Source organism: Octopus sinensis, linkage group LG2 (assembly GCF_006345805.1).
Source record: "Octopus sinensis linkage group LG2, ASM634580v1, whole genome shotgun sequence".
Taxonomy (NCBI): domain Eukaryota; kingdom Metazoa; phylum Mollusca; class Cephalopoda; order Octopoda; family Octopodidae; genus Octopus; species Octopus sinensis.
The window spans coordinates 26,680,911-26,705,701 of NC_042998.1; the positions used below are offsets into that span (position 1 = coordinate 26,680,911).

The window sequence follows — 24,791 nt, forward strand, 5'->3', positions numbered from 1 at the left end:
TTAATATTCTTTGCTACCCTAGGCACAAGGCCTGAAATTTTGGGAGAGGTGGCTACTTAATTACACCAACCACAGGGTTTCACTGGTACTTAATTTATTGACCCCCAAGAGGAAGAAAGGCAAAGGCAGCCATGGCGGTATTTGAACTCAGAGAAGGCAGCAAGCTGGCAGAAACGTTAGCATGCCGGGCAAAATGCTTAGAGGTATTTCGTCTGCCGTTACGTTCTGAGTTCAAATTCCGCTGAGGTCGACTTTGCCTTTCGTCCTTTTGGGGTCAATAAATTAAGTACCTGTTACGCACTGGAGTCAATATAATCAACTTAATCCATCTGTCTGTCCTTGTTTGTTCCTTCTGTGTTTAGCCCCTTGTGGGTAGCAAAGAAACAGGTATTTGAACTCAGAATGTAAAGATAGACGAAATACCACTAAGAATTTTGCCCAGCATGCTAACATTTCTGCCACCTCGCCACCTTAATAATCTTAATATTAACCCTCTTGCACCTAGGCCCCTTTGTCTAATTTTACTTTCCATCTGGGCTCTTAAGTAAAAAAAATAAAATAAAATTAAAATTAATAGTTGTATACACAGCTCATGAGCAATGACTCCAGTCAAAATAAAGGACAGAATCACAAAAAAAAATTCAGGCCAATAACAATAATAGGCTTCTCTCTTAATTTGTTTATCTGATTTGCTACTTTTCTCATCACTTTCAACAGTTTTATTTTCTGAATCAATCTCATTCTCTGTGTAAGGGTAAACTCTTCATCCAAAAAATTAAATGTCATCAACTGTTTCCTCAATTATAAAGAGTCTGGGCTTTGTTCATTTACCGGACAAAGTGCTGGGTTCACCACATGCTTGTTTCAAGGCAAAAAATCTATTTTCTTTTTTCAATTGAAAACAAAATCGAACATCTAGGTGGGATACCATTAACAATGAATCATAAACACACTCAGCTACAAAGCTGCAATGTGATTGGTTGTCTATTTTTAGTATTCTATCTTCTTTTTCTACGTGTATTATTCATTACCACTTTAATGGGAATCTGGAAGAGCTTATGTTTAGGTTATTCCTGCTAGATCATCATCATTTAACGCCCATTTTCCATGCTGGCATGGGTTGGACGGTTTGACTGAGGTCTGGAATGCCAGCAGCTGCACCAGGCTCCAATCTGATCAAGCAATGTTTCCACAGCTGGATGCCCTTCCTAATGCCAACCACTCCAAGTGTGCAGTGGGTGTTTTTTACATGCCACTGGCACAGGAGCCAGTCTGGGGGTACTGGTATCGGCCATGTTTGGATGGTGCTTTTTATGTGTTACTGGCACGGGAGCCAGTCAGGCGGACCTGGCACTGACCACATTCAGATGGTGTTTCTTACATGTCACCGGCACAGGAGCCTGTACAAGCATCAGCCACATTTGGATGGTGCTTTTTACATGTCACTGGCACAGAAGCCAGTCAGGCAGACCTGGCATCAGCCACATTCGGATGGTGCTTTTTATGTGCCACCAGCACAGGAGACACCAATTCAGTACTAAGATTGACTGCATCAGTTTTAGTCCTTCAGTGGTACTTTATCAACTCAGTAGGATTAAAAACAAATTAGACCACAACAGGTTTTGAAACCAGAACAGAGAGTTATACAGCAAGATGCTGCAAGGCAATTTTTCTGAAGCTTTACCGATTCTCCCAATGCATCACCCTTAACAATAGCCCTACAAGCAGGGCTGTCACTAAGCCCCTGCAAGCTCTGCCTTTGCAGGGAGTCTCTGCGGTCGAGGCGCCCTGTATTAACATCAAATTACGTAGATAAGTTATCTATTTATTTTGTTTAAGATGGTGAACAAGAATTAAACTAGCTATGTTAAGTGAAAATTTCAAGAAATAAAATGGTAATACATTGTACCTGCAAAAGTTCTTGTAAAAATATTACATTGTACTATGAACGAGTACCAGACTTTGTGGATTACTCTTACTCTCTCTTTTACTTGTTTCAGTCATTTGACTGCGGCCATGCTGGAGCACTGCCTTTAGTCGAGCAAATCGACCCCAGTACTTATTCTTTGTAAGCCCAGTACTTATTCTATCAGTCTCTTTTGCCGAACCGCTAAGTGACGGGGACGTAAACACACCAGCATCGGTTGTCAAGCAATGCTATGGGGACAAACACAGACACACAAACACACACATACATATATATATACATATATACGACAGGCTTCTTTCAGTTTCTGTCTACCAGATCCATTCACAAGACTTTGGTCAGCCCGGGGCTATAGCAGAAGACACTTGCCGAAGGTGCCACGCAGTGGGACTGAACCCGGAACCATGTGGTTGGTTAGCAAGCTACTTACCATTCAGCCACTCCTGCGCCTATATCTATGATATCTATTGAATGTGAACTTAGCTCTCAGCTTGATTATTCTGAACTGAACAATGATTTTGCAAAGCAAAAAGTGTGACGTGTTTGTCTTTGAAAGTTTTTACTTATTGAAATTTGTAACAGCCCTAAATAAATTTAACTTGTACTTTTAAAGATGTTATTTAGGATAACATGAAATATTGAACTTCAGATGGAAGAAAGTAAAATACAGCTATGAATAAAAAGATGTGTAGATAATGAATTTTGATTGAAGGGATGGGGCCTCGAAACAAAAAGTTTCAGGGGGTGTCTAAAAGTCACACAACAGAGCTGCATAGAAGGAAAATTTATAACAACCATCTCCTTGAATTTTAGGCACAGTGATAAGAGACCTTTTGGCTTTAATCTGGAAACTTAAAGATGAAGGAACTAGTTTCAACATGAAAGGAAAATCTTCTCCAAAACCAGACCCTATATTAACAGTCCAAGAAAATGTTCAGTACGTTCTCTTGAAAAAGTGTATCTCTTAAAGAACTTGAGAACCTCCAATGAATACATAAATTTCAGGAATGAAATTTTTGTTGTATGTCTGCATTTCAAGAAACACCTCATGTCAGAATTTAATAGCAGACCACCAGACTCTTAGTAAACTCTTACTCTCTTGTTTACATCTGTTCGACATTGAATTATTGTAGCATTGATTATCTCCCTTGTGCTTTTTTTTTTATTTTTCAAATCTTCTTCCTTACCAGCTTCTCTTGTTTAAACATCTTCTGCTCAAAAGACAACAGACAAACAGTCTTGTTCTCATCATGACAAAATGGTGAAATAAACTATTTCAACCAGAAAACCCTGGGTAGCTGTACTTAACAAGATTTGTGGTTTTGGTTTTTATTATAATATTATCTTTACTCTCTTAGCTGATCAAGAACTTTTCTTCTTGTTGAGGCCTTACCACATAATATATCATCATCATTTAATGTCCATTGAACATACGTACGTACGTACATACATACACACACACACACACCCATACATACATACAAGTGGGTGCTGAAAAGTTTCTGGCTTTGGGTAAAAGAAAATAAAGGAGGATTTGTTAATTATGATTTTATACAATATATTCCCCCCTCAGATTCACACACTTATTACAGCAGTCCTTCAGTTTCTTTAAGCCCTATAAAAAATCTCAGAAGGTTAGTTCTCCAACCAGGCTTTTTATGATACTCTTAAAGCCAGGGACTTTTCAGTACCCCCTAATATTTATACATCCTCCTCCTCCTCCTCATCATCATCATCTTTTTTTGTCTGCTTTCTATACTGGCATGAGTCAGAGGGGTTGTCATAGTGCAAGTCATTCTTATTGTAAGACACTGGTTTCATAGACTGAATTATTATTTGTTTGGTAAGCATCAACATGCATTCTACAAATATTTTGTTTGCAGATTTCTTTATACAAGAGCCTTCTGAGATTCATCAGTCTGGTTAGATATCTTTAACCCTTTCATGACTGTATTTATTTTGAGATGCTCCGTATTTCTTTCAGTTACTTTCAATATAACAAAGAATTTAGTACAATAACTTTGTCATCATGAAGCTAATGTTAGGAACATAAATTGTGGCTAAGGTTTGGTGGAAGATTTTAATTCAAAACTTACGAAAACAAGACATTTGTACTCAGATCCAGAGCTGGTTTCAGCCGGGTTGGTAACAAAAGGGTTAACTGAAGAGACACAACAAGGTTGAAACATCACGGTGCCATAAACTGGTAGATTGTGTTATAAATGTATTTCATCTAAAAGGAAGAGATGTTCTCTGATGATTGAAAGTAACAGTGATCGGGATATACATGTTTGAATGAGCCAGAAAGGATTGGGAATGCATAGGTACATTGCTGTTTGTATTCTCATTTCTGCATACACCTCAGGAATCATTATATCTCTTTGGTAAATATCAACATGCATCAGCAACTAACTTCTTTACTGATTTCTATAACCTTTTAGCATTTAAACCGAACATATTTGTAGGAGTGGCTGTGTGGTAAGTAGCTTGCTTACTAACCACATGATTCCGGGTTCAGTCCCACTGCGTGGCACCTTGGGCAAGTGTCTTCTACTATAGCCTCGGGCCGACCAAAGCCTTGTGAGTAGATTTGGTAGACACAAACTGAAAGAAGCCCGTTGTATATACGTATGTGTGTGTGTATATATATTTTTGTGTCTGCGTTTGTCCCCCTAACATTGCTTGACAACCGATGCTTGTGTGTTTATGTCCTCGTAACTTAGTGGTTCAGCAAAAGCGACCGATAGAATAAGTACTAGGCTTACAAAGAGTAAGTCCTGGGGTCGATTTGCTTGATTAAAAGGTGGTGCTCCAGCATAGCCACAGTCAAATGACTGAAACAAGTAAAAGAGAGAGATATCCAGCCAAAATATTCCACATGTTTTATGTTCAAACTGGCCAGATCTAGCCTCTCACACCTGCCCTACAATGTCATTCTAAAAAGAAACAATCACATCAAAATCTTCAAGCTATGAGACAATGCATGATTCATTCAAAACAATGTGAATAACATGCATTACTTTTGACAGAGAAATCTGAATGCTAAAGGAACAAACAAGAGTATTCTTGTTAGATCATTGGTCTGGTGGAATAGCTTTGACTGAGGATGTAAATGGTTGTAAAAACAGTGTATGTGTGTGTGGCAGGCTTTCATTCAGTTTTCATTTTACCAAATTTCACTAACAGGGGTTAGTCAGCCCCATCTATAATGAAGACAGTTGTTGAAGGTGCCACACAGGATGGAACCTGAAATGGCATGAGTGTTAATCAGGCTTTAGTATTATGCAATCATACATCTGCTTTTTGTCACATGTTCAAAATATGCCACTGAACCACTATTAATAGTGACAAATGACCTCCAAATTGTATTTTTTTAAATAAAGCAGAGTTACAGTGGAGATGGCTCATATAGATGTTTGACTACACAAAATTTCCTCAGCTGAATGAATTCCCAAAGGAATACAGTCATTAAGAGGTGACTGAACAGTGATTTTTATATAATATATTCCATTGAAAAAAACAATAAAAGCAAGTTATTCATCTGGAAATTCAAAAGATCAGTAGCAATTTTTTTTTTTAATTGTAAAGCAAATTCAGACATGAATTTGATATCAGTTTCTCCCTTTAAACAAAGTTTGTCAATGGAATTTCTGAATTGATATTTTTATCTTCCAACAATTACCTTGACATTCCTTTAATATTTAGCAAGTAACAAACAGGCGAAGAAAATTTTACTAAAGTACATGTAAGCGAGTAGAAGGACATTGATCTTGTATTTGTTGATAGATGTTATGACTGAATATGAAGAATTTATCATGAAATCAATCTGAAATGCTTTCAAGGTTTTACTGGGAATCATTCTTGTGTATGAATTTTTCTTTTTTGCACAAATATTACATCAGAGAAGGCAGTGAGCTGGCAGAAACATTAGCACGCTGGGCGAAAGGCTTCATGGTATTTCATCTGCCACTACGTTCTGAGTTCAAATTCCGCTGAGGTACACTTTGCCTTTCATCCTTTCGGGGTCGATAAATTAAGTACCAGTTACACACTGGGGTCAATATACTCGATTTAATCCCTTTGTCTATCCTTGTTTGTTCCCTCTATTTTTAGCCCCTTGTGGGCAATAAAGAAATAAGAAACGTTAGCACATCAGGTGAAATGCTTAGTGGCATTTCATCTGTTCTGAGTTCAAATTCCGCTGAGGTTGACTTTGCCTTTTATTTTTCCAGGTTCGATAAATTAAATACCAGTTGCGTACTGGGGTCGATCTAATCGACTGACACCCTCCCCAAAAATTTCAGGCCTTGTGATTAGAGTAGAAAAGAATATTACATCAGAGTTGTTGCTGGGTCCCTAATTTTATCAACGATAAAAAAAAAAAAGAATGTAAAACAATAGGGAACAGGTTTTCTTAACTTCAAAATAAAATTAGCTAAATTAGAATATGATTAACTAAATTAAAATAAGATTAGCTCAACAAAAATTAGAAAGAGCTTGCTGGAAATTTAGAATGAAGAAAATCTTAGAACGCCTTTTAAGATATGTAACCCAACCAAAGTAAATTTGATGGGCTGAAAGGAAAGATTTCTGTGTTAATGCATTGAACAAGAAGAGGTTTAAGTCTTCAGCGAAGCCATTAACTGAATCAGTTTGATGCCGGCCTTGTGAAAGTATCAGAGTCTATCATCAGAAAGATCATTGTTAGCCATAGTGCTAGTAATATTCTGTTTGTTAAACGAAGATCACATTATTCTGCACCACATGAAAACAAAATGCTAAAAGTTCCTTCATTCTTTAGAACCCTGGACTGCATTTGGTGTACATTCTAAACACGTCAAAACATTTTATTTTGTTTCTAAGTAAAGACTTTTGAAGATTCTTTGAGCCCAAGATGTGTAATTTCTTTAACTCCCTGTACCAACATATGTTGGTTCATAAAATATCTTTTTTCATATTTAAAAATGCTTTTCAAATATCTATCAAGTCTGTTAATTAGCATGTCAGTAATTTCACTGAATGGCATGTGGCTGAATGGTTGAGGTATCTAGCTCATGATCATAAGGCCATGAGTTCAATACTCAATGGTGAATTGCATCCTTGAGCAAGACACTTCATTTCAGGTTGTTCCAGTCCATTCAGCTGACAAAAGTGTGTTGTCCTGTATTTCAAAGGGTCAGCTCTGTCACATTCCATGTCACACTGAATCTCCCTGAGAACTCTGTTACAGGATACATGTGTTTATGGAGCACTCAATTCCTGGCACGTACCTAAAAGGCACCATTCGAGCGTGATTGTTACCAGTGTCGCCTTACTGGCACTCGAGCCCCATGCTAGTAGGGTATTAAGAGCACCATCTGAGCGTGATCATTGCCAGAGCGGTTATCTGGCCTCCGTGCCAGTGGCACGTAAAAGGCACCATCTGAGCGTGATCGTTACCAGCATCGCCTTACTGGCACCTGTGCCGGTGGCATGTGTAAAAGATTCAAGCGAGGTCAATGATGATAATGTTCCATTGATCAGATCAATCAGAACACTCATTGTCATAACCAACAGAGCACCAGTTTTGAGGGTGGGGAGTTTTTAATTAATTCTGTTAAAGAAACGTGGTGGGAGTAATTTTGTTTTTTAAATTGTATTGATGGTTGATAGTTGTGATATTCTTTGTTTGGCTCAATTTTGTTTCTTATTTTCAGAAATGACATGAAATTATTAACTGAAAGTATGTGAAAGCTTTTTGTTAATGATTTTAAGATGTTGAACACTGGAAAACAATGAGTTCAGCAAAATTATGTAAAATTTAAATAAACTGAAAACTGAATTTAATTAACCTTGATTGTGAAAAATAATTGTGTTTACATTTAAACAATGCAAACAATTCTTATTTAATAAAGTGTTGAGTTACTAATGAAGTTACTAATGAAGGCAAGGTCCAGGTGAGTTCATTGATGAGTCACTGATGTTCCACATAACACTGTATCTAGTAAAAGAAAACAAACCTACACCATCAATGGAACTGAAGAAGAACCTTTTCCCAAGACTCTTTTTGACTAAGGTGTAGCTACATCTCAAACGTGATGTCTTCGTTTCCAGACAACATTTCAATGAGATTAGATTATTGCAGAAAATGTACAAAAAAAAAAAAAATCACCAAATCAATTGCAATGGGGAAATAACTGCCATATGAGACCAAATTTAAGGCGTCTGGTTTGGCTTCTATAATCCACAGATAAAAGGAGAAAGATGTATGTCTTTAAGAAGCTGTCAGACAACACTGACCTCAACAAAGGTCATATCCTAGAATTCCATCAGCTATTCACATAAATTATTTCAGACGTGATTCAATTAGCTAATAAGGTAGATAGAGCAAACCTTCCCTAACAGGATCCATGTAAACAGGAATTAATTATTACTATGGGAGGTTGCTAAGCTGAAGACAACTAACCAATAGACTTTGATAAATATTAGAAGGAGAATGAATTTGGAAATGCCTTTCTAATAATGCAGAAAGGGTGTTTTAGGAACCAACTTATGTCAGCACAAGATATTAAACCAATTATGATGAGGAAGAGAACGCTGACACTATTCACTTCCAAATTCTTCTCTCTCTCTTCCTTTCTCTCTCTAATCTCATCAGATTAAGAAATATCTTCTGGCTTTTATTCGTGGTATTATTGTTCACTTCTAAATATTCTGATTACATTTTCTAGTTATCACATATCTCATTAGCATTTAAGGAAAATAGCAATCTCTTCAAGCTAATCCAAACCTCTAATTATTTCTTTCTGTATATTCCGGGCAGTTGATGAATGAAAAACAATTATAATTTTAATAACTTCACATGATTCAAATTGATGTAAAAGCAGTAATTTTGCCACTTAAAATTTGTATGAAATTCAATTGCATTTATGTACACTTAATGTGTTAATTTTTGTTTTAAATTGATATTTAATAAAGGAAATCTAAGTCAATATCATTTTTTTAATGTACTTTATGTAACTTATTTATATTTATGAGAAAATATCAATGTTCAGTTTTATAGGAGAATCATTATGCTAAGCAACTTGGCATTAATATTATAATTATTGTTTAAGAGAAAAAAAAATCATAAATATTATAATTACTGTCATAATTGTTATTCTGGTTCCACAAGTTGGCATTGATTTTAATGCATTTTATCTAACATAAATGAGAAAAGTTTTCGTTGATGATACTTCTGCAGTTGACGATGACGATGATGATGATGATTAGGAGGTCAACAAGGAGAAGTAACAGAAGGAGCCAAAAAAAAAAAAAGCATCATGATTTTTGTTTCATGACTGCAGTAATTTACATAGCTTTTAGAATTTAAAAGACATAAGCTGAAATATAACTTTGCGTTTACTTTGAACGATTTAAAAATTAGGTACTTTCAGGAACTACTGAAATAATATCAAAGTGAGAACTAAATTAATTCCAACAAAACGAAATATTTAATAACACCATAAAATTAGTAATTGATAACATTAAAATAGTAATTGACAAAAAATGTTATTTATAACATTTTATGATTCCATCAACTATTACTTATAATGCTCCATCTTTGAACTAACGAATATTCAAAATATATATTTATTATTTTCTTTGTGTTTTGTTTTACACAAACCTACTTGAGGCTGCCTCTCATTCTATGTTATTTTAAAGTGTTGATTGATATTCAAATTAAAATCTTGGTTTTTTTACATAATTACTTAAGATGTGTTCTAAACAACAAAATAATGAGATAGTTAAGTATTTTACTAAATCTAACTAAATTCTTGATTATTTGAAAGTTTAATTGAAATGCTTAGGAAGTGAATTGTTATTAGTAATACGGCTACAGAAGGTTTAATGGAATAGTAAAAATTCCTAAATAAAAGCATCAGAAATACATTAGTTTTCAGATGACAATAAAATTTTATGTGAAAATTGCTGAGGTTGCTGAAATAAGATATACACTTACAGGCTTTTGAAATATTGGTCGTTTCAATTGTCAAATGTTAAAATTTTAAATAACAGATCTGATTGCTAAGATCTGTATGTAAATCTATTGCATTAAATTTTCAAAAGATTACACTTAGAGTCAAAACTATTGAAGAGGTTGCAAGACGCAATGAAAATTTTAGGAAAATAAAAATAAGAAAAAAGTGGAAATTTTACCGGTGAGTGTGTTACATTATAAGGCACAAAAAGAAAATGACTCTCCCCAGACACAACAGAATATGCTTCAACACACGAACTCATATAAAGAATCTTGCAAACCAAATCCAAAATCGAAATACACTAAACTATTCATTTCTATATTACTAACATTAATATATATTTTACCTTAGCATTTTTCATTATTAAATACATCATCGTTATTTTTATCATCATTGTCTAACATCCATTTTCCATGCTGGCATGGGGTGACCAGAGGTGACAAGCCAGAGAGTTACACTGGACTCCATTGTCTGTTTTGGCAAGGTTTCTATAGATGGATGCCCTTCTTAACACCAACCTCTTTACAGAGTACTGGGTGCTTTTTACGTGGCACCAGCAAATATGCTTTTTATACGGCACAGCACATGTGCTTTTTACATAAAAAAGGAAAGAACCAATGCATGGCTGTCATAAGTATGAGAAATAGTATAAAACCTCCAACCATCAAATATTGGTTTCGAATATGCGGAGCTCTTTGTCAGAAACATAGGAAAAGGAAAGATCCAAAGAAGGGAAGATAGAGGAAAAAAATTGCCAACAGTACACACACGGTCACATTTTGAATATATATGTATGTATGTATGTATATATATATATATATATATAAATAAAGTTAATGTGAGGATATATTAACCTCTTGAAGGGATGATTAGAGGTGGGTGCAAATCAATTTCATCAACCCGAGTGTTTTTTTTTTATGTGACACCAGCGCCAGTGCTTTTTATATGGCACCAGGAGTCACACCAAGGGTTTTTTTATATTGCACCTTAGTTTTAGGATATCAATTCTGTTGTGGTGGGCAGGCTTTCTTGAGTAAAGCAATGTGCTACATACCTTGGTCCTCTGTCATCTCCTTTGTAAGGCTCAGCATTTTGAGATCTGCCATCAATACTGCATCTCGTGTTATGATTTCAATTTTCAATGTATCAAAAGATATTGCAACACAAAATACAGAATACTCTCTTTTCACTCTTTTACTTGTTTCAGTCATTTCACTATGGCCATGCTGGAGCACCGCCTTTAGTCGAGCAAATCAACCCCAGGACTTATTCTTTGTAAGTCTAGTACTTATTCTATCACTCACTTTTGCCGAACCACTAAGTGATGGGGATGTAAACACACCAGCATCGGTTGTCAAGCAATGTTGTGGGGGATGTTTGTGCTAGAGATCATGACACTCCCACATCCCTGAACCTGCAACTCATATTGGCACCAAACATCTTGCTCTGGCTTCTCTCTGGAAAATGTCAATAGAGTGGAGAGCATCTATGAGGTGTCAGACAAGCCTTATTGGACCTAAAACTCTGCACAGGCATTTCTAACCACTGCTCGATATGTGCTACATTTTTTTTTTCCCCTATATTCAAGGGCACACAATGTTCCTGAAGGTCAGCAATGGTCTTCCTCGGTTACGGGTGGATGGCCATCATATATATATATATATATAGTTAATCCAAACATGAAAACACAAAGAGAAAACACAACAACGCGAGGACGTGGAACAAGTATAGTGTTATTGGACGCTCAGGAAAGAAGGAGGGTTTAACGTTTCGAGCGGAGCTCTTCGTCAGAAACATAGGAAAAGGAAAGATCCAAAGAAGGGAAGACAGAGAAAAATATCGCCAACAGTACACACACAGTCACATTTTGAATATATATATATATATATATGTGTGTGTGTGTATGTATGTATGTATATATATATATAAAGTTAATGTGAGGATATATTAACCTCTTGAAGGGATGATTACATCCAAGATTACAGAGGTTTTATACCTTATATTATTGGGAAAAAATTTTCCTAAAATAAATAAGTGTATTATTAAGCATATAATTTATATTCAATTTAGAGAAAAAAAATAGAGAGTTAATGGTTAATAATTAATTTATTAACTTATTGATAATCATTCCTATAATTGTTTCAATTAATACTCAATTAATAAATTCTAAATTTATGAAATAAATTTGTAATTGTGGGAATGATTATGAATAAGTTAATGAATTAATTATTAACCATTAACTCACCATTCACTTCTCTAATAAATATATATATATATATCTTTATAATTATGTATATATATATTTATAATTATAATTATATATATTTATAATTATTTATAATTATAATGTATTTATAATTATGACAGGCTCCTTTCAGTTTCAGTCAAGAAAATCCACTCACAAGGCTTCAATTGGTCCAGGACTAACATAGAAGACACTTGTCCAAGGTTCCATGCAGTGGGACTGAACCTGAAACCACATGGTTGGGAGGCAAACATGTTAGTTATGGAACTATTCCGGCTCCTTCTATCAACTTCAGTGTAGCTGGATTATGTCTTCCCAGTGTAGTCTTTTTTCTCTATATTAATGATTTTGCTGCAGTTCATTCTGCAGTAAGCACTCACATGGGAATACAGTCCTCATACATGTTCAGCTTCCTTCACACGAGACATCCAACAGCAATCCAGATATCTCCCATCAGGATTTCACTCTTCGGTGAACAGGGACTTAAAAATCTCCTCCGATGGGGACGGATCAACTTAGTCATCTGTAAAACTCCAACACATTTGCTACACATTAGAGCAGTGCTTCTCAACCTTTTTACCCTTGTATAACCCTTAAAAAAAATTACATGTTTCAAGGACCCCTGCACAAAAAAAAAAATTATCTACCATATCTTTCTCATATTTTTCGTCATAGTTCATATGGCAAATATCAAATATATATATATATATATATAAATCAAATGAAGGTAAAAACAATTCCTTCAAAGGTATGTAAAACATCCAATTCACTGGTACAACAGTGTTTTTTAAAGATTTGTTTTTTAAAGAAAGCTGTGATGAAAATGAAGAAGACAGAGCAGTAAAGAATAATGAAAGTTTATATGCTACAGGATAAGCTAATCAAAGAAAGACTACAATAAAGGAATCATCTTAGCTTGAAAGGTATATCCTCAAAAACATGGGACAGAGAGGCAGCAGTGGACTAGGTCTAAAAATATTGGTTGCCAGGAGACTAAGGGAGCTCACCTGCAACTACAATGCTTTAATTTTTTGTTGTTGTTGTTACAAGTATTCTTTTCAACTGTCTACAAACACAGCCAAGCTGAAATAATGTATTCTTCCAGGAGTGAATAAAAAATTTTCAAACTTGATGGGTCCCTTAGAGACTAACATGAACTTACATATATGGATTCTAATGGCACAGGGGCCCACTTGCCATCAGGCAAGCTGGCAACTTGGCTAGTCTGCCACTGCCGAGGGTTCAATATTAAAAAAATTATTGTCATCAACTCACACAGATACACTATCAGCAACATCACCAATTCCTGAAAAAGATACAAGACCAGTTCAATCACCTTTCAATATGAAGATCATGATCCCAACAGGTAGCACACACTTCCTGATTTTCTGCTTAGTTGTAAGTTCTACCTTTTCAGCTTGCAAACAACAATCATAAACCTTCTTATGCAATTCAACAGAATTACTCTACTTGGATGTTTTATTTTACTTGTTCTCTTTTCCTATATCAACCATCATCCAATGACTTAGAGAGTATTTTAAAGGTAGGATGATGTGGTCAACTATTGGGTAAATGATATGTGCTAATCTAACCAAAGGTAATCCATCAGATTCATTGACTTGGAAAACCACAGACCCCAATGATGCTAGGTTATTAAGGGCCAAGTTTAACTTTAAATTTAGTTCAAAATTAATAAAGAAATACATATTTCCGTGTGCGTGTGCATGTGTGTGTGTGTAATTCAGAGTAAACAATCATACATGAACAAGGGATCCAACAGGAATTAAATTGTCAGTCATGTACACAAGAAAGGATAATATCTTGTAGTCATTCTGAGACCTAGTAATACAGTTAAATTATGCTTAGCTGAAGAGGTCTAATAAGCTTGAAACATGCCTGAAGTTGTCACCATACTACCAAATAACAAACCCATATATATCAAACTAATCTTAATTTAAATTTCAAGGTTGTCTTCCTTGTTTTTTTTTAAGCAGAATTAGTCATTTACAGCTATTGATTTTTTTAAAATTAAAAATATAAGAGTAATTTTAAATAATTTTTCTGGATCACTTTCATTAAGTGGATTAGCACTCACTTTACTATGTTTTATCATTGCAAGCATCCATGATTTTTTCTCAGTCGTCCTTCTGTAGAATAACCAATGCTTCAAATAAATATAGAATAGATTTACAATGTCCAATATTCAAATGTACTAAATGCACTTTGAAATGAAACAAATATATTCTATAAAACATTACAGCAGAGATATAAATACATGAATGCATCATCGTTATCAGTAGCAACAACAGTGGAGGCGCAATGGTCCTATGGTTAGGGCAGCGGACTTGCGGTCGGAGGATCGTGGTTTCGATTCCCAGACCGAGCGCTGTGTGTGTTTATTGAGTGAAAACACCTAAAGCTCCACGAGGCTCCAGCAGGGGGGGGGGGCGACCCCTGTTGTACTCTTTCGCTCACTCTTTCTTCCTGTTTCTTATCCCCAACTTCCTACACAACCGCTGAGCCTGGATGCGCATTCATCCATCCGTCAATGCTCTCGGTGTCAGGGGTTGATCTGCTTTCTCTTCTGCGGGTCTTACCAATAGCAAAGGACCACATTTCAGACTTCTCTCACTACAGAAGACTGCTTCATTCAACATCAACATCAGCAGCAGCAACAACAGCAGCCTTTAAACATCTCTTTTTCCATATTGGTATGAGATGGGTTACCTGATCTGCGTCATCTTTTACATATTATATGTTAATCCCCACCAATCCTGCGTGCATTGAATAATGCCCAGCTTCCTTCTTATCTCACTTGCTCTTCACCTTTCCTGCAAGATAAGGATGTACATCATTTCATACTCAATTAGTTTCTCTTCAAATATAGTTTCCACAAATCTTCTGTGTCTAGAATCTCTGTGCCTTGCAAAGCCACCTTAAATTCTTTAATGTGCACACATCTCATGATGTCTCCCTTTTGCACACAGACTTAAACTCACTGTTGGCAAACTCCCTGGTGCAGCCATCTGGTTCGCCCGTCCTCAGTCAAACCATCCAACCCATGCCAGCATGGAAAGCAGACATTAAACAATGATAATGATGAATATAAACTACAGAATCCTCTGCATGAGAATCCTTCCTCAACATTTTCTTCTTGCATCCTTAATGATAGATCATTGCAGTAGGACTAGTTAGATCATAAATGAAAGAAGATAGTTCATGTATAATCTGCTTTTCCATTGAAACTCCCTGTTAAAAATATGAACCAGATGCTAAAGGGTGAAGCTTAAAAGATGATTCAGCACAACTCACAAAAAAATAAATTGTGCAGCGGTGGACAGGAAAATAAAATATATATTCATATAAAATATACATTATCTTATGAAGAAGAATGAGTAAAAAATGTGAAAAAAAAATCGTCCCTATTCAAAGAGTAATTTGTTTATGTTCCAGTGTAATGTTAACTTAATATTATGTTAGCAATAGGTATAAACTAGATCACTTGCCATATAGCAGTAGCACGGAAATAGACGGGGATATTTATAAATACTGGAAATGGATGATTGTGATGATATAAGCTTGATTATGTCTTTCCTTTTACTACTGCAGAGAATTGTATTTTAGTATCATTTAGTACCATATTACTTTCCATATAATAATAATAATAATAATAATAATAATAATAAATATAGCAACAAAATAACGAATGATTTCTTTTATTGCCAATAACTTTATATAGTTATACAATATACATAATTTCAAAATGTATTGATGCATCATGACTGCCATTTGCATAGCAGCATAATTCCCATAACCCAATATATATATGTGTATATATGTATGTGTATATATATATATATATATATATATATATATATATATATATATATATATATTACATATTCACTGATACTATCTCTAACAACCAAACCATTTATACTGTTACGCTCCAATAATATATCATGAATATAAAACTAAAATTGTATATAAATATAAATTATATTCATTGCTAATATATATAATCAGTTATGTATGTATAGCAAACACTCATATATCAAATTTTTCTTGTGTAAGGAATGAGTCATACTGCCAAGATGCTCATCTCTGAGAATGTTAACCCTTTGTTCTCTACTTTGTCGGGGTTTTTTTCTTCTTTCTTTTTTCCTTCTTATTGTTTTTTAATCAATGAAAATAAAAATAGGGGAGTGGAGACAGAATGTAAATGAGATTATTTATACAAAGAATAAAAGAGATATTCTTCTTTGGAATTTTAACATAAAACTGTCAGGCAAAAAAACATTTCGTAATATCATAATATAAATGTTTGTTTGAAGTTAGCTATAGAGATATAAAACTGAGTTAATAAGGGTATTGCTATTCAAACAAGATTTTTCAATATTTCTTTATAAATGGAGGAAGTTTATTTTATCTGAGAAGAAAAACAATATCAATAAAACAAAAACCACAAAAAAAGATACAAACATATATATTTTTTATCTTTCAACATAGAATATTATGTCTTCCATTTTGCTTACATCTTAGGGCTCATATTTTTTCCTATTATATATCATGATGAGCAATAATAAAAATCATATTGATATTAATATAATATGATGTTAGTTGTGATATACAGAATTATTTAATATCAATGCAAATAAAATATCTAATCTTACACTAAGCAAAGAGAAGATTATGTGATATCAAAATTAACAGGAAAATTTATTTAGAAAAAAAAAAAAATGCAACCCACTCTTAGAATTCAGATATGTTAATCCTCCCTTTTTTTTTTTTTTTTTTAAGATAAAGAATGCTAGTTGCATAAATAAAATTGTTTGATTTGTAGCAAGTTTGTGGCTGAGGGGCAATTATTGAAAAGTGAAACCTTTATTTTTCAGATAACGCAAATTTTTTTTAAAATGTTACATTAGGGCAAAAAATTTTATCTTTTAACAAAATAAAGTATTCCAATTGTTTCTTTGTTTCCCCCAATCAATATTCTATCTGAAAATAAGTGTAATTTACATTCTTTGAACTACATGAGGAAATCTAGTTTCTAGAACGAGATATCAGTTAACAATCTTTCTTTGTAGTCGTTCTATACAAAGTCTAAACTGCCATTAAATGCATATTTCTTATTTCTTTTCTTTTCTTTTTTTTTTATATTTTACTTTTTTTTTCTTTTTTGTAATCAGAGACAGTGAATAATATGAGCATTATATGTACGAGGAAACAATTCTGAAACACTGAATGAATGACAAAGAATGAAAAGAATGAAACATACTCTAAAGAAATTTATCAGATATCACAAAATAAGCGCTGAAGAAAAGTAGATATTTAAAGGTTATCTTCTCAGAAAGACCATAAAATTTAGGGAAGAACCCAGTTGTGCACTTTCTTTTATTTATTTCATTATCATCAGTTCATACGGGATTTTTAAAAAGTGAAATATGTAGGTAAATTCCTGCGACTTGATATTGGAATAAAAGTTAATTTACATGCAAAATGATTAACAGACATCATCATTTTCTAATATCTTAAAAATAATTGTGTATGTGTGTGCATATATATACACACACACACACATATGTGTATATATATATATATATATATATCACCGTGACCGACCAGGCTATCAGATGTTGCTACACATCGCTGGTCACAATGCGCTTCACATTGTTTTAGCCTTCAAATGATGCCATCCCGCTGGCTAAGCAAGCAGGACATATATATATATATCATCATCATCATTTAACGTCCATTTTCAATGCTGGCATGGGTCAGACAGTTTGACATGAGCTGGCCAGCCAGGAACTGTCCAGCGTCCAATTGTCTGTTGTGTGTGTGTGTGTGTATGTTATGATTGTATGTGTGTATGTATGTATAAGGTCTTTGGTGGGTAGAAAGATGGGATATTTCCAATGCGGCACTTAATCAAGCTTTAGGCTATTCTTCAGGTGTTGAAAATCCAGGTGCCACAATCATAAACCCTTTGTGTGAGTTTAACCATGCTTTTCCCTGCCTTGGGATTGACATTGTATTTGCCCTGTCCATCTTTTCACAAGTTCTTTTACTCTTTTACTTGTTTCAGTCATTTGACTGAGGCCATGCTGGAGCACCGCCTTTAGTCAAGCAAATTGATCCCTGGACTTATTCTTTGTAAGCCTAGTACTTATTCTATCAGTCTCTTTTGCCGAACTGCTAAGTGATGGGGACATAAACACACCAGCATCGGTTGTCAAGCAATGCTAGGGGGACAAACACAGACACACAAACATACACACACACATATATATACATATATACGACGTGCTTCTTTCAGTTTCCATCTACCAAATCCACTCACAAGGCTTTGGTCGACCTGAGGCTATAGTAGAAGACACTTGCCCAAGATGCCACACTGTGGGACTGAACCCTGAACCATGTGGTTGGTAAGTAAGCTACTTACCACATTTATATTTTTATTTTTACCTACACTTTTTTATTTTCTCCTGATACAAGGAAAACACAATGCCTGACAGACGCACTGTAAGAACACATGTTTGATGCAAGTCTGAAGAAGTGTTACTCTAATGCTTAGAACCAAAATATGTAAATTTTTCACTTGGAACTTTAGCATGAACTGGTGTTGTAAGCAGAGTTGGTACAGAAATGATTGTAATTAGTCATTAAAAATGTGATAAAATCTTTCCATGTCTTCTCATTTGGATCATATATACATGTATTTTACGTATATATATGTGTGTGTGTTGGTTTCCTAGTATGTCTCCACTGTCATTTTTTTGTTCTCATCTTTGACCCTCCATAAATCCTAAATTTTATTTTAGAATTTATGGGTGCAGCTGTCTTTCAAGACTCATATTGTTGTTAAATGCTCGAAACGAAGAGTAGATAGGCAGCTGACAACTGATGAACGGTCTTTCCTCTGTGTTTACATGTCCTGTTTTCCATTTTTCTTTTCTTGTTGCTTACATATTTCACTCGTTTTTCCCTCGTTTATTTATGTATTTCATGTTATTTGCACCGTTGGTGACATCCTGTCCCATATATGCATGCATGTATGCAAGTGTATATATATATATATATATATATATATATGTATGTATATATATATGTGTATATATGTGTGTGTGTGTATATATATATATATATATATATGATGATGATGATGTATGTACGTATGTATGTGTATATATACATATATGAAGATGATGATATATAATATATATTTATGTGTGTATATATATATATATATATACATATATATGTATGTCTGTCTGTATAGGCATGCATGTATACATGCATCACACACACACGTGTGTATTTATGTGTGTAATATATGAACAGAAATTATATATATATGTAAATATGTCTAATTCTGATAATAAAAATACATCGGAAAATGTACTAAAAAAACAAACATCGAGAAGGTTCTCTAATCATTCTTTTCTACCATTAGTAGACATGCCGAAGAGATAAAGAAAAAAAAAAGCATGGCAAAAAGAAGCAACTATAAGTCACAGTGGTAGTGATGAAGATACATAGCCATGACTTGAGCTGTATTTCGTAGTCTGGGGAAAATTTATATTATGGATCGGCAGAAAATAGTAATATGACAGGGGGAAAAGAAACATATCAGCGAATATATATTGATTCCTTTTTCCTTTTTGTCCATTTTTATTATTTATGAATATATATATATATGTGTGTGTGTGTGTGTGTGTGTATGTATCATGATGTGAGAAGTTATGGAGAGAAGTGAAGAATTTCAATACAAGAGCCAGGGAAACCAGTTATATTGATAGAAAAATGGCAGTCAGAGAACAAAGATATAATTGGCACCAACAATATACACTACTTTTATTTCATTCAGTGTAATATCTAATTCTTGGAGTCTTTTTCCTCTATGTAATGTTATCTTCCACCAGAATAAAGTAATAAAAATATATATTACTTAGAAATATGTCTAATTGGTTCTCTCATATTTATATGGGTTTATTAAAATGTAATATATATTTGCATCACTCAGGTATTACATATATGTGTATATATATATATATATGTGTAAGTATGTATGTGTGTATATATGTACAAAAATATATATATATATGAAGAGAGAGACAAACAGAGTGGGCGGGAATATCGTTATAGAAACAATCAATCAAAATATACTTATATACATATATATGATGGAACATATATATATTATATATTATATATACTGGCAGTGCCCCAGCATGGACACAGCCTTAGGGCTGAAGCATGTCAGAGAATAAAAGAACATTTATATGTGTGTGTGTGTGTATATATATATATATATATTATATATACTGGCAGTGCCCCAGCATGGACACAGCCTTAGGGCTGAAGCATGTAAGAGAATAAAAGAACATTTATATGTATGTGTGTGTGTATATATATATATATATTATATATATATATGCATGTGTGTGTGTGAATCATCATTGTCATTTAACGTCCACTTTCCTTGCTGGCATGGGTTGGACAGTTTGACAGGAGCTGGCTAGCCGGCGGGCTGCACCAGGCTCAAGTTGTCTGTTTTGACATGGTTTCTATGGCTGGATGCCCTTCCTAATGCCAACCACTTTACAAGTGTACTGGTTACCTTTTATGTGCCACCGACAATGGACACAGTTTCACTTAGCTTGACATATCTTCTCAAGCACAGCAAACTGACACACACACACACACAGACAATTATCTATGTAAATCTCATTTTAACAGATATATTTACCAAAATTATATTAAAATATCTTGAAATACTAAAGAGTAAATATATTAAATAAAATCACCACTGGCTTCAACCACGGCCTCCAGATAACATTGGAATTTTCTGCAACTCTTCTGGACGGTTTCCTTGGTCAAATTTTGCCATAATCCTTGCCTTCAGTTCATCTTTGGTGTTACAAGGAGTTTTGTTGGTTTCTCACTCAATTGCACCCCACACATAATAATCAAGGGTGTTGCAGTCTGGGGAGTTAGGTGGCCAGATGTTAGGAGAGATGGCATCACAGAGATTGTCTGACAGCCATGACTTTCATCTGGTGACAATGCTTCATCTGACAGTGGATTAAAAGCAACCAAGATGTGTGTGTGTGTGTGCGCACGTGCACATTAAGTGTACATACATACACACACAAACTTGGGTACAAATATATGAGAGGGAGCCATTAATTAGCTGGTATGCATTGATAAAAGTTGTTACCAGGAAAATCTTTTTTCTAAGACAGTATCATCTTCAAGGCAGTGAGCTGGCAGAAACGTTAGCACGCCAGGTGAAATGCTTAGCGGTATTTCGTCTGCTGCTATGTTCTGAGTTCAAATTCTGCCGAGGTCGACTTTTCCTTTCATCCTTTTGGGGTCAATTAAATAAGTACCAGTTACGCATTGGGGTCGATATAATCGACTTAATCCGTTTGTTTGTCCCTTCTGTGTTTAGCCACTTGTGGGTAGTAAAGAAATAAGTATCATCTTCAATACCATAGGGATTTAAAACTTTAATGACACAAAAGATATATTGTGCAAAATTTTCAGTGAAAAACGCTCATTGTTTAACACACATTGGAAGTGTCTGAAACTAGAGAAAAACAACAATGAGAACTACATCACATATGGTGGTAGTGTAAACAGGGAATGCGAGAAGTTTAAGCTGGACGAATTAACACCAAATATGTTCAAATGCCTGGTTTTACACAAGGACTTACTGCCGAAAAGGACACAGAAGTTAGAACTAGAATTCTTGCAAAGTTGGAACAAAACCAGGACGTAACCCTACAGCAAGTGTCAGAAGAATGTGAAAGGATAGTTAAGTTAAGACATGACACAGAGGAAATTGAACAGAAAGATTGTTTCCAAATAAAACAAGTGTAAAATAATCCAAATAGAGATAAAGTGTTTTATAAAAAAAATACAACAAAAATCAGGAAATAAACCCTTGTTTTGCATGTGGAGGTATACACCTAAGTAAAAATTGTCCATTTAAGAAAGCAGAGTGCTTTCATTGCGATAATATCGGACATATAAAGATGCACTGTAGAACGAAGATGATAAAATGTCAGAGCAAAGGAAAAAGAATAAATAGCATATCATCAGAAAAAATTGGTAATATAACAATGAGGAAATTCGTGAAGGTGAAAATCAGAAATGCAAGCATTAAGATGAAGTTGGACACTGGTAGTGATATTACCATTATAAACGTAAAAACATGGAAATATATCAGTAAGCCGAAATTAATTCAATTGAAAAAGATAGCACATGGTGTTATATTTTTTTCAGTGAATTCTTATGTAATGTAACATTTCAAGGTGAAATGCAAAAGGCAAAGATATATGTATTACAAGATTCACTCAGTTTATTTGGCACAGAGTGAATGGAACTATTCAAAGTATGGAATACACCCATAAGTGTTTTGTGTGGAAATATAGTTGGTTCATCGAGGGCTGAGGGACTGAAACAAAAAAATTGTAGCAAAACAGAGTGAAACACCTGTATGTAAGCCAAAATGAAATTAAAAATTTACCTGCAATAAAAAGTAAACATAGTTCAAAAGTAGATGTTCCGTGGTCAAGACTACACATCAATTTCACTTTAGTCCTTTAAATGGTCCTTACTATTTAGTGGTAGTAGGTGTAGGAGTGACTGTGTGGTAAGTAGCTTGCTTACCAACCACATGGTTCCGGGTTCAGTCCCACTGCATGGCACCTTGGGCAAGTGACTTCTACTATAGCCTCGGGCCGACCAAAGCCTTGTGAATGGATTTGGTAGACGGAAACTGAAAGAAGCCTGTCGTATATGTGTGTGTCATCATCATCATCGTTTAACGTCCGCTTTCCATGCTAGCATGGGTTGGACGGTTCAACTGGGGTCTGGCAACCTCGAAGGCTGCACCAGGCCAGTCAGATCTGGCAGTGTTTCTACAGCTGGATGCCCTTCCTAATGCCAACCACTCCGAGAGTGTAGTGGGTGATTTTATGTGCCACCGACACAGGTGCCAGGCGAGGCTGGCAGACGGCCATGCTCGGATGGTGTTTCTATGTGCCACCGACACAGGTGCCAGACGAGGCTGGCAGACGGCCACGCTCGGATGGTGTTTTTATGTGCCACCGACACAGGTGCCAGACGAGGCTGGCGAACGGCCACACTCGGATGGTGTTTGTTACGTGCCCTCAGCACGGAGGCCAGTCGATGCGGTACTAGCTACGGTCACGTTCGGATGGTTTTCTTATGTGCCACCGGCACTGGTACCACAAGGATACAAATTCCATTGATGTTCATCTATTTTGATTTGGTTTGATTTGATTGATTTGATTTTCACTTGCCTCATATATATATATGTGCATGTGTGTGTGTGTCTGTGTTTGTTCCCCCAACATCGCTTGACAAACCCCAACATTGCTTGACAACCGATGCTGGTGTGTTTATGTCCCTGTAACTTAGCGGTTTGGCAAAAGCGACCAATAGAATAAGTACTAGGCTTACAAAGAATAAGTCCAGGGGTCAATTTGCTCGACTAAAGGTGGTGCTCCAGCAAGGCCACAGTCAAACGACTGAAACAAGTAAAAGATTAAAGAGAGCTGATAGTTTTTTTGAATGGCCTGAAATTTGCAAGTGTGAAAAACCAGCCTCCTCAATTGTGATAAATTTTTTACACGAATTGTTTGCAATATTTGGTCTCCCAGACAAGATAATGTCTAACAATGGAACACAATTTGTGTCTAGCGAATTTTTAAAATTTTGTGAAATTTTCCTGGTAGAACATAAAACTATGGTTCCATATCATCCCAGATCTAATGGACAGGCAGAATGGTTTGTTGATAGCTTCAAAAGAACCCTTAGAAAATTGAATAAGGAAGTCACGGATGAGGTAGCCCTACAACAATTTTCAAGAGTGTACCATGTGACACCAAATCCAAATACAGGTAGATCACCAGCGGAGCTAATATTTGCAAAGAAAGTAAAACCAGCCTTTGATAAATTGCTACCTGGCAAGAAAAGGAGAAGTGCAAGGGAAGACATAGCAAGATTCTTTAAAGTTAGTGAAAAGATCTATATGAGATCTATACAAGAAGGGAAAACAGAGTTGAGAAGATGGTGTAATTTACCAAATGCATAGGTAAAAATGATACATTGGATAAAGAATGTAGAAAAGGCATAGAAAAGAGACACAGGAAGCAACTGAAAAAAGAGATTCGTGGAAAGTGAACCAAAGAAGTTTGAGACCAATGGAATGGTCGTACGATATGTTCCCAAGTACCAATGCCACTGCAGATGATTGAACCCAGGTATACAAGTGAGAGGAAAAGAAAACATACAAAGTTCCTGAAAATAGATGCCAAGTGCAAAAAATATTAAATTGTACGAAAAGCAAAAACTCGAAAACGGTAAGTGGAGTGAATTAAAATAATTATTGCTAAATAAAATGACACTTCCTAAGAAAAACTTAAAAGGGGAGATGTTGCAGGTAATTAGTAACAATGGTACACCCCTCCCACATGACAAATGGAATAACCTAGTCACTGTAAGTAAAGGGAAGAATGTGAAGTACGAGAGTACACAGTAGGTGGTCAGAGATAGTTGTGTCTTTACTGGTTCTACTAAGTAT

At 35.0% G+C, this 24,791-nt stretch overlaps 1 protein-coding gene across 1 annotated transcript; it reads left to right on the top strand.

The window, feature by feature from the left end:
• Nucleotides 1-23,876: 23,876 nt before the first annotated feature.
• LOC115222890 (uncharacterized protein K02A2.6-like) lies at nucleotides 23,877-24,302 on the top strand. Its single transcript, XM_029793278.1, has one exon. The coding sequence runs from the start codon at nucleotides 23,877-23,879 to the stop codon at nucleotides 24,300-24,302; it is 426 nt and encodes a 141-aa protein (XP_029649138.1).
• Nucleotides 24,303-24,791: the final 489 nt, after the last annotated feature.